General features: G+C 47.5%; 1 protein-coding gene across 1 annotated transcript in view; it reads right to left on the bottom strand.

Moving 5' to 3' along the window:
- The window catches only part of TULP4 (TUB like protein 4), a 169853-nt gene that overhangs the window by 8350 nt on the left and 145977 nt on the right, over positions 1-15526 (bottom strand). The window contains exons 9-13 of the mRNA XM_024747852.1: positions 11037-11181; positions 8281-8425; positions 6119-6212; positions 2952-3095; positions 22-482 (exon numbers count right to left, since the gene is read on the bottom strand). Of these exons, the coding sequence (XP_024603620.1) occupies positions 22-482; positions 2952-3095; positions 6119-6212; positions 8281-8425; positions 11037-11181 (989 nt within the window). The remainder of the gene's footprint in view (positions 1-21; positions 483-2951; positions 3096-6118; positions 6213-8280; positions 8426-11036; positions 11182-15526) is intronic.

Raw genomic sequence — 15526 nt, 5'->3', positions numbered from 1 at the left:
GTTCATCTTGGCCACCGGGACCTCCTGGGGGGCGCTGAACACCACCGCGTCCCCCTCGGTAGCCAACTGTGGCACCGGCCGCAGGGCCTTGGCTGGCTTCTGCAGGTGCTCGTGGTCTCGGTCCCCGTGGTCCAGCACGGACAGCTGGATGGCCCCCTGTGCTGGCGGCGGCAGGGACAGCTGAGGGGGGTTGGGGATGACGCGGCTCATCTCCACGCCCCCGAAGATCACCTGGCCAGGGCTGGAGTAGCGGCTGGCCACTGGGTACTGGGCGGCGCTGTCGCTTGCGTGCTCGGCTGCGCCCACGGCTGTGGTCTGATTGGTCAGGACGTCCAGCTGCACATTCTGGTTGGCCAGCAGGGACTGCACCAGCCCGATGCTCTGCGTGGGGGACATCGCTTGAGCCGAGCTGTGGATGGGGGCGATGGGGATGTTCACGGTGCAAGGTGGGTTGTTCTCGGGCACACCAGATGCTCCTGTCACTGAAAGGAAATTAGAAAGATGAACTGCTTACAAACAAAACACTGCCATGAAACTGGGTCAGAATAAGGAACACACCTCTACTCATCCAGTCCTTCTGCATACAGAATGCAGTCGCTACAGAGGAAGGTGTGTTTGCTTAGGGAAAGCTGGACAGTTCACACAAGTTACACAACACTTCCCTAAATGTTTCTAGGAGGACACACAGGTAATCCCAGTGGGTTCTTCAGGGCAGCCTGCAGTCGTCCGTAAGCTAAGGGCACTGCCAGAGTTTTTCAATAAATACCTCTGAACCTTCTGAATTTGGTACCATGTACCTGAATGGCACCATGGCAAACGATTAAGTGTTTAAAAGACGCTTTTAACTTGTGATATTCGTAAAACGGCCCCCTCTTTTGAGCAAGAAGAGGGCCCTGGCACAGTATGAAACTCCACTGAGGACTCAGTGCCTAGGCTTCTTTAGAGTGGATTCATCCAGGGTCACGGACTGGTTAGTGTGGGAAGTGTCATGCAGCAGGTGTGTGTCTGAGATTTGTACAGCAATTAAGTTTCTGTCAATAGAACCATGGGAAATGCAGTAGAGAAACCAATGAAAAGACTCCTCTAGCAAATCTGCATGAGGGGAAGGGTCATTTCCTAATTTAGCTGCTTTTTAGCATTTCAAATGGTATATAAGGTGAGCCCCACTGAATAACCCCTGTAAATATATCCTATTTGTTCACAGTGGGGATTTAATAAAGTGTATATTTGAGCATTGATCTGCAGACCACGTGCATGTGCTCAGAGCCACTGTCTGAACTGCCCTGTCTGAAGTGCTCACCGAGCACGGCAAGCTGGCTCATGTGGGCCTCTAAGTGCTGTGTGGCAACCAGTATCCGAGCAGGAAATAGAATTTAACAGGCTAATTGCAGAGGCTGGCTGACCGTTCACCAGAACTTCAGAACGAAACCAGCTGGTTCATGAAAAGCTAAGCCCACCCTCAGCGCCTGTAACAGACTCTCCCCTTCCGGGGGGTCCTCTTGTGAGAGGTAACTATCTCCTGGCTGCACCAATCTGGGCCCTGTCCCAAGTTTTCTACTATTCCTGTTCAGCTTCCTCTTCCAGATGTTCTCTCCTTGGTACAGAATACTGACAACAGGTGTCTTCCCCACTGAACGAGACGAGAGTCTCTGTCGCGTCACGAAGCACTGAGTTTAAACTCTGAGACCAAACGTTCCCTCCTCCACAGGGAACCACAGATGATTACAACAGCTGAGCGTTAGAGAGAGCTCTGTCAGTCACGTTCTGGGAGAATGGAAGGCGATAAGGAGAAAGTGTAAAAGATACTCCCAGATCCAAGGCTGTGAACTAGCAGGGCACAGGCTACACGCTCAAGGGTGTGCAGCCTCACCAAACCGCAGGCTAACACGGTTGCAAGACCTTGCCCATCAGGGCCGCGTGAGTCCAGAACATCTGCTCCACCCATGAGGAGAGGTAAACCGTCAGAGGACCAAAGGCGGCTACTGTCAGAAAGCACAGTCATTTTACAGGTAAAAACCTGGGCTGAGAGAAGGCAGACAACTCCCTCACGTTCAGAGCCTGAGCTGGGATCAGTGTCTAGCCCATCCCAGGGCAAGACTAGAGCCCTTCTGTTTGAGAATGACCAGGTACAGGAAAAGTCAGTGGCCCATGCAGGGTTCCTCTGGCTCAGAAACCAGAAACTTTCAGAACCTTGCTTGGTTGTAAGTAGAGGAATCTCTGTGTTTATAAAACTGTTGCAGGTGGACTTTTTTTGAGAATAGTCACAGACAATAATTGGGAGACTAATTAGAATTCATTCTAGTCTGTTAATCAAAATAGGACCCCCTGACTAGAAAGCACTTAAATGAACCTAAGATGCTATAGATATTTCAAAATCTGTAAACTGGGATTTTAAAACCTTGTACCAGATTTTACTTTTAACTCACACCAGGCTTCTGTTCTATGCATGGAGACCTGCACTGCACTTAAGAGAGAGACGTTGAAATGCACAGGTTTTCTGCCCGGGAGACGGGGCAGGTTTGAGAAACTGGGCTTCGTGGGCATAGGGTCATCTGCCTGACGTCATTCTCTAAGCAGGGACAGAGAGGACGAGGGCTGGCCTAGGGTCCGTGAGACAGGGTTTCGTTTCTGATGTCTGATTGGTCCCGTTAACTTCTCTTTATGCAGGCACGTGACTAGGAGGATCACCCTGAGGGTGAGACGCGGTGGCAGCAGCGCTCACAGCCACCTCCACCTCCATCGTCCTTACTCTGGCAACTCCCCTCCTCCCCAAACTAGTGACAGTATGTGACCTTTCTGCCGTGACACCTCACATGCCTTCCAACCTTACTGAGGCAGCAGGCACAGGCTGACATGCTGTAATCCTCAACTACTACCACTCTGTCCCCCAACACGACCCACTAAGAGAGGGTGTGGGCTCGTGACAAACCAGCTGACATGCGTGAACACACCTGGTAAATCATCTTCATCTTCACTGAACACATTTGGGTTGAAGACAGGTAAATTAACAAAGTCCATGGAAATCTTCCGAACCTCCGGGAGATAGATGGTCATCTGCCGCGGCTGGAGATGCAGGAGGCTGGTTTTATAGATTACTGGTGGGGAGGAGGAGGAAAGCACGGTCAACAGAGACACGCAGAGGGCAGCCAGGGTGCCAGCAGAGTCCCTCACGGGGAGAGAAATGGGGCTGCGGTGTCCCTGCCCTCAGAAGACAGATCTGTGCGGGCGGGCTGAGAGCCTGAGGGCAGCTGCGCATCTCCCCCTGGCGCTCGACCCGCCACCCCGGACACAGTGCAGATCCAGTGACAACAAATTCTCGGTCTAGCCCGGCCACTCTGCCAGTGGTTTGTCTACAGAACCACACATTTTAAATGTTAAAAACTTACACTCTTTTTTGGAATGAGCTGGGAATGATAAATATATATATATTTTAAAATCTCATTTGCAATCAGAAGGATAATTTAGTGAAAATAGTTGTGATAACCAGAGCGCCAAGCTCAGGGGACTCTCGGGCAATCAAGGAGCTGTTTGAAGGCAACTATGACAGAAGGGGTGACGTGACTCAGGTAGGAATGAAATGCCGCTTTTATTCAGGACTGAATTCTTATCTGACTGACTTTCTGTTTCAATTTCATGATCAGGATAGACACGGGGAACTGCCACGTGCTTCTTTAAATGCTGAGGTTTACTTTGATTAATGGGGACATTTAAGAGAAGGCCTAGATTGCAACTCAAATATTTAGAGACGAAATAAGCTGGAAAAAGTAACGCATCTGAATTTAAGTTTCACGGTAGATTAGAATCAGGATGAAGCTGCCCCGTCAGCTTTCCCTTTACACTCTTTCCTGTGACATATGTAGAGTTGCTTTAGTTATTACTATTTTAAGTTTTGTGTTACGATAAGCCACACCCTATCTCCACAGCTCTCACCTCCAACAGCCTGGTGGCTGGCTGGCCAGCAGCCCCAGGACGCAGTAGACTTCCCTTTCTGAAGGACCTCTGTAAGGTGCGTGCTTGGACTGGCGTGGGCTAAGATGATTTTTCCAACCCAGCAGTCCTTACAGGTCTTTTTCATCTCCCTTGCCCACGGAAGAGAATATGCATTTCGGCCTAAAAACTCTGGATGGCCATATAGCTTAAGAATTAATGCATTCATTAAAGTGCTATTCTTTGTCATTCAGATTGACAAAGAGAAATAAAATTAAAAATCTCAGGAGGGATTAAGAAATAACATCAGTTGCCTCCAGAGTGGGGGAGAAAAACCTAGGTGGCTTGGGGGGTGAGGACGAGACAGCTTAACTATACTCCTTTAAATCTTTTGAATTTATTCCATATTTTTAAAATTAAGAAATGTAAAAAATTAAAAATAGAAAATTTCACAGGCCAGATCATTCTAATAGAGAGAAACAAATTATTATCCAATTATCCAATATAAAGTAACCAACAGCACTCACTTTTTTTTTTTCTTTTAATAACCACAGGCCAGGCCACACAGACTTCTTGCTTTCCATCCACACTGGTAAGCTTACCAGAGTATTTAATGGGGTGCCCATATGTAATATACCTTCTAAAATCCAAGAGTTAATTTCTTCTCTCTAGTAGAATCAAATGGAAAATTCTCTTCGCTTGACATATGGTACTAGCTAAAACCCTCTTTTTAAAAAGGTCAATGACTAGGACAGTGATTTCACCACAGTCATACAGAAGGCTTTGGTCTTGGGCACTCAGATTCCTCACACTGCGGCAGCACGGGCCTCAAAGGCACTATGGGCCCTCCCATCTTAAGGTCTCGTTGACCCACTTGTGGATCTACTCAATGTCCAAGAAATAAGGGCAGACAGAATGAAAAGATCCAGTAAGTAAATTCTTTCATTCCTTTTTTCAATGTTTATAGTCAGCAGATGGCTAAGTTCTCAGCTTACTGACATGGGGATGGTCACAACCCTCACACAGTGGTATAAGAACCCTGTGTACACAAGCAGTGCACTGCTGAATTACTGAAGAACAGGCTTTTGTGGTCTTCAGAGGGTGTCCAGGTTGTGGAAAATACCCTAAGAGATTTCTTTGCATTATGTACAGGGATAGTCTACTCTTATTTCCTAAGTCAGTTTTATATTTTACCTTTATTCCTCCTCTTCTTTAAGCTGAATAACTTCAAAATGAAAAATCCACCTGCAGCACTACTTAATAAGCCTCTGAAGATACATACACAGCAACATATCTTTTAACGTCTGCTTTGCAAGAATTATTTATTTTAAAGGATCTGTGTTTGAGACAGCTCTAATAGGCAGATTCAGAATTTAAAAACAAAAAAACAAAAAACATTTTTAGTAGGTTACATAGAGCACATTCAAGATGGGGCCACCAGCCATAGGCTGGCCAAGGCGGCCTTCTGGAGAGGTGTGTGCATGTCAAATGATCAGGCCACCCCACAAGGTGGGGGACAACACAGCCGCTCAGCCCATACAGGGCTGTGCCATCAGGAGGAAGCCACTTGGAAAAGGACCTCTGTCATTTCCCTCCCTCACTGTCCCAGAGTAAAAGTGACACGTTAGTGCTACTCACTCAAGTCGGGTACCGAGGAGGACGCACACTCTGGGTTCTCGCCCAGCTCTGTCCTCCGTTGGTTCCATTTTCCCCGATGTCTCAAGCTTCCAACAGACAGGATATTTATCTGGTACTTAGAAATGAAATCTACAAAGATTTACCACTAAGAACTGAACTAACAGTCGGCCCCTGTGTTCTAATAGCCTCCAGTGCTCTCCTCTCGACTTTCTTCAGAAGTTTCTTTTGCCTCAAGAACCTAAAGACACTGGTACCAAAATCTGCCCATGGTAAAAGGCCAGAAATCAAACTAACCAGAAACCTATCAGAGCTTTTGGTTATTTCTGTCATTTTTATCAGTCAGGGCTTATAGAAAGAAATCAAAGCACCACTGGCAAAAAAAAACCCGATTCGAGCAATAATTCTAATTTTTACAACATCACGGTGGCTAACCTGGAGGTAAAGCACATGCTAACCTTTTGGTGTCGTAAGAGCTAGTGGTTTACTTTAGGCCACTGGAGGTCGAAATTGATTTCTCAGCCTGAGTTCCGACTGGGATGCATGCAGTGCTTACCTGCACCGAGGTTGGTTGGCAGGAAAGCAGCCAAGCCCACGATCTTAAATTTGGTTCCCCAGATGTTAGACGTGACCTGAGCAAGATAGTTGTGCTGTGGGGGGGAAAAAAAGAAGAAAAACCACAATCTCTTTCCATATTTTCTATCAATCACTTAAGAAGTAAGAATGCCAACACTTTTTGCTTAAAAAGTCACTGGTGGGCACTGACAGAAATATTCATTCTCTGTATCATGCCACCGTTTTCAATACCAGACGCCGACTACAGCATGCCAGGCCCTGTTTTTAAGTGGTGGCTCACGGGCTGTGATTCTCAGGTCTGGGAGTGAGGGGCGGACGGTGTCCCCGTGTGCCCGTGTGTGGGTAGCTTAGAAAGGTCACAGAAGTGACGTGGGCACATTTTTCTTCACCTCTCCTTTTGCCCCGGTCACTGATCTATTACACAAGGTACCAAGCTCTGACTCCATTCTTAGCCTTGATATTTCTCCCAGAAATATCAGTTGCATTGATACCACTATGTCCTGAGACCACCCAATTATGTTTTTTCATTCAATTAAATTTCAAAAAACTTAAAAAGTTATCACTGTGCTCAAACCACACATATGTGTAGGGTGTGTGTGTATGCACGTGCAAGGGCAATAATACAGATGAATAAAACCTAGCTCCTCAGGAAGAGGGAGCCCTCCAACACTGCTGGCAGAAATGCAAACTGTGCGGCCACTGTGGACCCTCCAACACTGCTGGCAGAAATGCAAACTGGGGCGGCCACTGTGGGAAACAGTATGAAGGCTGCTCAAAAAACTAAAAATAGAACTACCATATGACTCAGCAATTCTATTTCTGGGTATTGTTCTGAAAGTGAAACTCCCAAGACACTAATTTGAAAAGATACGTGCACCCCAAAGTTCATAGCAGTATTATTTAAAATAATTAAGACGTGGAAGCAACCTAATTACCCATCAATAGATGAATGGATAAAGAAGCTGTGGTACGCACGTACACACACACACACACACTGGAATATGACTCAGCCATAACAGAATGAAATCTTGCCATTTGTTAACAACATGGATAGACCTAGAGGGTATATGTTAAGTGAAATAAGACAGACAAAGGCAAATACTGTATGATTTCACTTCTATGTGGACTGTAAAAAACAAACCAAATGAACAAATACAACAAAACAGAAACAGACTGTGGAGAACAAACAGGTGGTTGCCAGAGGGGAGGGTGGGGGGGGATGAGTGAAACAGGTGAGGGAGATTAAGAGCTACAATTCCAGTTATAAAATAAATAAATCACAGGGATGAAATGTACAGCATGGAGACTACAGTCAATAATATTATAATAACTTTGTATGGTGACAGACAGTAACTAGATTTATCATAGTGACCATTTTGAAATGTATAAAAGTATCAAATCACTACATTGTACACCTGGAACTAACAGTGTTGTAGGTCAATTACACTTAAACCTCCCCCCCCACACACACATACACACAGGCACTCCAGAGCTCATAAGCTAATGGAGGAGATCAGGCTTGTAATTATTTGCAGACAGAGGGTCACTGAGCAATGTTATAAGGGAGCTATAAACAACATGCTTTGGGGTTACTCTGGCTGAGTCAGGGAAGGAAGGCTTCGGCATGGAGGTGAACTTATATCTGGAAGCGTGAAGGCAGAAACAAGGGGGAGGAGACGAGAGGATGGGCCCGAAGACCCGGAGATGGAGACGCAGGCAGGACAAAGGCACAAAGGTGGGAAGAGACCAGTCAACAGCGAGGCTGCAGCCCCCGGGGTGAGGGGGACCAGGAGGGAGACAGGCAGGCCAGACTGCGGGGCCGCAGCTGGGGCTGGGCTCCCGCAGACACTGGGAGTCACTGGGGGGTCAGGAGCGGTTTGAGGGAGCAGAGGTGGACATGAGGATATGTCTCAAGCAGAGCTGCCTGGGAGGAGGTTCTCGTGGCAGCAGCAGGGATGCCCGAGGTGGGAGGGAGGCCCAGCAGGATGAAGAGGTGGCAGGGGTACCGAGGGGGGCAACCAGGGCTCTCCTCCAGGGTGCCCGAGTCGGGCACTGCCGTCCCAGGCACGGAGACGGTCCCGAGGGCTCAGCCGCTGTCATGCATGCACGAAGAGGGGTGCGTGGTGGGGCTCAAGACACTACCTGAGTGATGTCTTCAAAGGGAAACTCCCTCCGCGTCAGGCTGGGCGAGCCGATGGACGGCTTGCGCATGGGCAGGCGAGGAGACCGGGATATCTCCTGAGCCGCACGTGACAGCTTGGGGGACTTCCGAGCCTCAATGTTGATCCTGCAGAGACGAGGCCACGGGTCAGGCACCCACCGGCGCTCCCGGACCCTCCTCACTTTCTAGCAGCCCCCCGTGGTGTCACTCTCTCCGAGGCTGGGCCCTTAATTTAATCAAGTCCCTCCCACCTGCTTTTGCCTTACGAACATGACGAAAGAAGGACAGAATCGTATATCAAATAGCATATATTTAAAGTATACTGCGGTTAGATGAAGCGATTCATTTGTAAGGAACCCCTGAGAATTAACTTTTACTTCCTATTGACGAAGAGTATGTTTAGAAATGCCTTCTGCCAGGGATTTACAAAATTAGTCCCGGGGAAAATGGTGGGTGGGAAGAGTTATTTCTCACCTTAAGACCACAATGATTTCACAATTCCTAATACATAATGTTTGGAATTCAACAGACTTATCTAGCATTTCACCACCTGCAATATTTAAATTAGATCTAAAGTTTGTCTTCAGTTCCTATGCTTATGACATGGGGAACATACGTGTTTAATGCCAATCTACCCCGAAGAGAGTATTATAAAAATGAACATGGTAAGGTTGATGGCGTTCTATGAAGGAAAACCATGAAGCCTCACATATACTGCTTGAGAGCTTGATAAGATATCTAGGGCTGAGGGAGACAGAGCTGGTTAAACCTCCGTGCGAGGACAACCAGCCTGGCTGCCTTGTGCAGGGGATTCAACGCTGGGAAAGACGGAAGGAAGGAGGACCAGCTCTGGAGACTGCCGCACCCAGGAGCTTCAAATGGACATTCACACGTGAAGGATTTGACTACTTATGTGTTAAATGGCCTCTCTGCTTAAGTAACGGGAAAAGCGGAAACACTGCAGAAGTGTAGGAAAGTTCATAATCTAATCTGCAAATTAACAAGCTTAGAATAAAGATGAGAAAAGAAATCAATCAGGTTGCTAGAGCAAATGGATATCTACGCGGGAAAAAACCCAAACATTTACCCCTAACTCATATTTACACAAAAATCAATCTGCGGTATAAAATTCATCTGAGAGTGAAATGTGAAAGCTAAAACTTTACAGAGCATCCAAAAGAAAACAGAAGAATGTCTTCATGACCTTAGGGTAGACACAGATTTCCTCAACAGGACAAAAAAAAGAAGAAATTCACATATTAGATTATATGATAATCCATATATCTGCCAAAGGACTCATAGTTAGAAAACACAAGATACCCAAATGGCCAACAAACATGAAAACTTGCTTAGCATCATTAATCACTGGAGATAACTAGGATTAAACTATTGGGTTGGCCAAAAAGTTTGTTTGGGTTTCCCATAAGATCATATGGAAAAACCCAAACGAATTTTTTGGCCAACCCAATACAACCAAATACCGCTTCCCACCCACCGGAATGCATACAATTTTTTAAGTGACCTTCAACTGCGGGTAAGAATGGGAGCAGCGAGAGCTCTCATACACTGCTGGTGGGAATTTGAAATGGCACAGGCACCTAGGAATGCTGCTTGGCAGCTTCCCATAAAGTTCAACACACGTCTACCCCATGGCCCTGCAACTCCCCTCCTGAACAAGTGCATATGTCCCCAGAAGGTCTTGTATAAGAACGTCTACAGCTGGATTTGATTCATAATAGCTCCAAACTGGAAGCTACCAAATATCCATCAATTGGTAAATGGAATACATTATAGTATATTCGTAACAAGGGAATTTCATAGAGCAAAAAAAGAGAAACTGTTGATATACGCAACGACATGCATGAATCAAAATCATTACGTTGAACAAAAAAGCCTAAAAAGAAAAAAGAGCACGTATTGTTTGACGCCATCTATATGAAGTTCAAGAACAAGCAAAACCAACCTACGGCAATAGAAGTCAGAATGGCGCAGGTATCGAACAGGAAGGGCCCAGGGAACCCTCCAGGGTGATGGAAATCTCATCTTCAACTGGGTGGTGGATACATTGGTTTATCAACTACACCGTGCTGGTGTGTTTAAGATCGGGCAGGACTCTATCTGTAGGTGAATTATACCTCGGTTTTGCACAGCATCACAGAGGGATCTTAGTGAAGATCTGGTCCACCCTTTAACTTCCATAGATAAGGAAAGTGGTGTCCAGGTCAGGGAGCCAGGATGGGGCACGTGGGGTTTCTTATCTACAACACCGTAGGCCCTTCCACCTCCTCTCAGCTTTCTGCCACTCCTTAGGACAAACTTTAGGATCTAATTTTTTTTAGTTCACTATTTTTTCCCTATTACAGAATTATAGGCATGTAATTCTGCACTTTCTTTAACACATTACATACACCGCAAAAACATTTTTCTTACTTTTCTCAAACTGGAAGGTAAAACAAGCTCCCTGGCTATGGCCACCCCATGCCGCCCACCATCAGTGCTAACCACCCCTGGAAGTTCTGCGGGTTTAGCAGACTTGCTACTGGATGTCTTTTTCTATCCCAAAGGCAAGGATGAAGGAAGCTGTGATTACTGCGGGCAGATCTTCCAGATGAACGGCGACGACGCCCTCTGGCTGTGCTCTTCAGCTGCTGGTTTCAGCGGGATTCTGCTGCAGACATAACAGACACACCTTCGGAGACACAAAAAAAGGGAGCGCACCCCTAAAGACCGAAATTACCTTGGGAGTTTGGGTGATTTGCTAGCTCGGGAGATTTTGGGAGACTTCTTGGCAGCCCAGTCATCACTCAGTTCAATGTCACTGGAGTCTGAGCAGTTGCAGCTGTCAATCATCGTGGAAATCAGGCTGTTTCCATAGATTTCATCTGGTAAGACACCAACCAGCAAAATTTAGGGGAGTAATGTCAATTAGACCCTAACAATGGTTATTACTAGAAACCAGAGGACAGACTGACTCTGACAGGCCATCAGTTTAAGTCTAGAGGTTGAATCAGAAAGGAGCAGGACATTGTTTTCCATCTACCTTTTTATGCTCTTACATTTCCTAAGCAAATGTAGGCACTTCTACTGCTATCAAAATGGGCATGAATTTTAATGCCTCTGGAATGTACAAAACAGTCTGGCCCTGTTTACTGTGCGGAAGGCTGGAGCCAAAACGGCTGTGCTGTTGCACCTCATGACACACCAGGCAGCCATCTGGGGCCACACAGGCTTGCGGCGGCCCCGGAACCCACGCCAAGCAAGGGGCTTGCTGACTCAGTGACTCCCCTGAGGGCGTGCTGCTGGCCTGGGACCTAGGAAGACCCCAGTTGGTTCCAGGCCTGCTCTGGACTAAGACCCATGTCAGGTCTATTTCAGGGACTCCCAGAAGTTTACGTCTGGATGCCAGGTGGTCTTGGAAGTGCCACAAGGTTGCCGGTGGGCCTTGGCTTTTCCACCTGCAGGAGCTGCTGGCTTGCTTCGAGCAATGGCTGGAATGAGACCCACGCAGTAGAACATTCGGCGGTAGCTGTGGGCGCCGCTGAGGTGTCTGTACCGGGGTCAGCTGGCCATCAGGCAGAAGGTGATGTGCACAGAGCAGGCTGTCACCAAACCGCAGAGCAGATGAAGTTCACGTTCAACAACCTCCCCAAATCCCTTCTCCTTTGCTGCCTTCCTCACCCCCTCACCCCCCAAAACCCCCCGAAACCCAGCTCTGCCCTCACTGGAAGTACCCCGTGCTTCAGAATCACTTTGCTGACAACGCCTCATCCCTCCAGGCTCCGAGAGCCTTGCCAGGTAATAGAAAAAGGCACGTGAACTAATTTATAGAACGTGAGTGATCAGATCGTTCAAAAGGGCTGTTTATACTGGAAAGGATGAGTCTGTTAATCCAAACTCGGCGCCGAGTTTCTGAGCATGTGGAGGTGACATCTGTGAACAGGGGCCTCTCGGAGGCCACGGGAGGCAGAGCGGAACGACTCGGCAGGGAGGCTGCTGACGCCCAGCCCGTCACCACCTCACCCCCTGAACCTGCTGCCTGCATCAGGAGGCACAGCTTGGGCGCCCAGCGAGCCAGAGTGCTGTGCACCTGAGCTCCACCGCGCCCCGAGCAGTGCTTCCTACTACTTCATTTATAATGCGTCGCAAATTATTCCTGGATCAAAGGACGTTTGGCCATGATTCAAACAGGCAGGTGACCTCACAGAACACTTTCGCGTGTTCACGAGCACAGAGCCAGTCCACAGACCTGAGGAAGTTCAGTAACACAACTCAACGCTGACCTACACTTGTTAACCACTGCTATATACCATACCATCTGCTCGTTTCCTTCACTGAAGTCTTGGTCTGTTTGGGCCGCTGTAACAAAATACCACATACTGCGTGCCTTGTAAACAACAGAAATTACTGTCTTGCAGTTTTAGAGGCTGGAAGTCCAAGGTCAGGGTACCAACATGGCCGGGTTCTGGTCATGCCCTCTTCGGGACCGTAGACTGCTGACCTCTCACCATGTCCTCACGTGGCAGAAGGGGCCAGGGATCCTCCTGCAGGCTCTTTTATAAGGCACTAATCTCATGATTATAAAGGCTCTGCCCTCATGACCTAATCACCTCCCCAAGGCCCCATCTCCTAATACCATCTCACTGGGCATCAGAATTTCAACACCTGAATCCTTTTTTGGATGGGGGCACAAACATTCGTAACTACTTTATTAGCTGTCTCCCTAGTGTGTAATTTTGCCATAATAATGAAAAATGAAATGGGAACATTAGAAAGGACATAATAAAACATGAGAAGTGAGTAACAAAATTATAAGGACTTTATTGTGAAATACAAAATGTGTGAATGCATTTAAGATGTGTATTGATTCATGGCAGCACTGTGCAAATAACGATTTTGTAGGTTGTACGTAAGCACTTGTCTTCCAAGTCTTTGTTCATAAGTTATTTTTTTTTTTGCTTGTTTATTTGTCTCCTCATTTGACACTGCACTTTTTTTTCTTGCCAAATTTCTTCCTTCATTAACAGAGATACGTTGGGACTTCCCTGGCGGTCCAGTGGTTAAGAATCCGCCATTCCACTGCAGGGGGCACAGGTTCGATCCTTGGTAGGGGAACTAAGATCCCGCATGATGCATGGTGCGGCCAAAAAAAGAGAGATACTGGTTTCCAAATACTAGGCTGCGTATTTGTGGCTGAGCTTTGTGTTGCACTGGAAATGCCCCTACACTGTTGTTCGTGTTCTTGGCATACGGTCCCACGTCCGCTGATAGATGTTCCAAAATTCTATGAGAAACATGGGTTCAGCTCTGCACCTTTGAGGCCCTCGGCTTCCTTCTCCTCCAACGTAGTGTGTTTCAAAATAGGAAACCAACTCTCAGGGCAAATCATCGTCATCTGTTAGCCCAATAAAGCCATCAGTAACGTTGCTAACTGGGAGAAATGCTAGTGCATTTCAACCAGCCGAAACCAAACTGTCAAACCAAAGTGTCAATCAGTTATTTTATTTTCCACAGCAAAGGTGTCTATGGCAAGAGGCTTGTGGCAAAAACACCGGACATGGGCTTAAACAACAGAAATTTATTTTCTCAGTTTGGGAGGCTGGAAGTCCAAGATAAAGGTGCCTGCAAGGCCAGGTTCTGGTGAGAGCTCTCTTCCTTTCTTGCCGATGGTCCCCTCTACACCGTGTCTTCACAAGGACTTTCCTCAGTGCGTGCGTGTGTGTGTGTGTGTGTGTGTGTGTGTGTGAGGGAGAGGGAGAGGGAGAGGGAGAGGGAGAGAGAGAGAGAGAAGAGAAGAGAAATCTCTTCTTTCCCTTCGTCTTACAAGGCCACCAGTCTTACTGGATCAGGACCCCACGCTTACAACAGCCTCGTTCCACCTTAATCACCCCTAAGAGCCTGAACTCCAGAGTCCACAGCATCCCACCCCTGCTGCCCCGCTCAAATTCATGGCAAGCTCCCATGCAAAATACACTCATCCCATCCCAACAGCCCCCAAAGTCTTATTACCTCATACCAGCATCAACACTCTCATCTAAAGCCCAAAGTCTCACGTAAATATCATCTAAATCAGATGTGGGTGAAACTCGAGGTACAATTCACACTGAGGCAAAATTCCTTTCCGGATGTGAACCAGTGAAAGCAGACATGTTATGGGCATCCAAAATACAGCTGTGGGACAGGCACAGGGGAGGGATTCCTGCTCCAAAAGGGAGGAGAAAAAGGAAAGAAAGAAACGGTGATGGTTCCTACGCATGTCCAAAACCTAGTAAGGGGAATTCCATTAGACCTTAAGGCTCAAGAATAATCCCCTTTGGTTCAATACTCTGTGTCGCCTCCGTGGTATGCTGGGCTGGGGTTCAAGGCTCTGGGCTGAGGCCGTCTTGCCTGTTGAAACTGCGGCAGTGGCCCTGCTGACCTTTGAATTGCCGCTGGGGTCATTCTCCCTCTTGAAGAACAGAGTACGTTCCTACAAACAGCTCTCTCATCCCATCCCGGCAAATCCAAGATGTCCAACAGCCTGCCTTCACCTCGTCCTGTGTGGAAAGGCTGAGAATTTTCCAAATCTTCAAGTTCTGGTTCCTCTGTACTTAACAATTCCTTCTTCAATTCGTCCTCCCCTTTCTCGTTTTATTCGAAGCAGTCCCGACGAACCAAGCCACTCCTTCCAAACCACTTAGAAATCTCCTGGGGTAAATAACCAGTTTCACTGGCTTGCAAGTTTTATCTTCCACAGAACACCAGAACACATTTCAGCCACGTTCCCTGCCGCTTTATAACAAAAGTCACTTTCCTCCAGTTTCCAATAACATGCTCCTCACTCTGCCCGAGACGTCACCAGAGATCGCCCTAACTTCCATATTTCCAAGGTGTCCCTCAGAACTCCTCCAGCCTCTACCCAGGACCCAGCGCCAAAGCTGCTTCCACATCTTCGGGTATCTGTTCCAGCAGCACCCCACTTCTCAGTACTACAGTCTGTATTAGTCAGGGTTCTCCACACACGTACAGGAAAAGGGAGTGAGAGGAGGGGAACTGGCTTGTGCGGTAATGTTGGCTGAGAAGTCCCAAGGTCAGGGGGCCAGCACGGCCGTGTCCTTGGCTTGCAGACCCACACCTTCTCACTATGTGCTCCCATGGCCTCTCCTTGGTGTGTGCACATGGTGGGGGGGGGTTAGTGCATGCGCACGCAAGGGAGAGAGAAAGACAGAGAGACAGAGAGAGACAGCACAT

Source organism: Neophocaena asiaeorientalis, unplaced genomic scaffold, assembly GCF_003031525.2.
Source record: "Neophocaena asiaeorientalis asiaeorientalis breed wild unplaced genomic scaffold, Neophocaena_asiaeorientalis_V1.1 scaffold123, whole genome shotgun sequence".
NCBI classification, from domain to species: domain Eukaryota; kingdom Metazoa; phylum Chordata; class Mammalia; order Artiodactyla; family Phocoenidae; genus Neophocaena; species Neophocaena asiaeorientalis.
The sequence above is the reverse complement of the archived record's forward strand: the minus strand, read 5'-3'. Positions and strand labels throughout refer to the sequence as shown.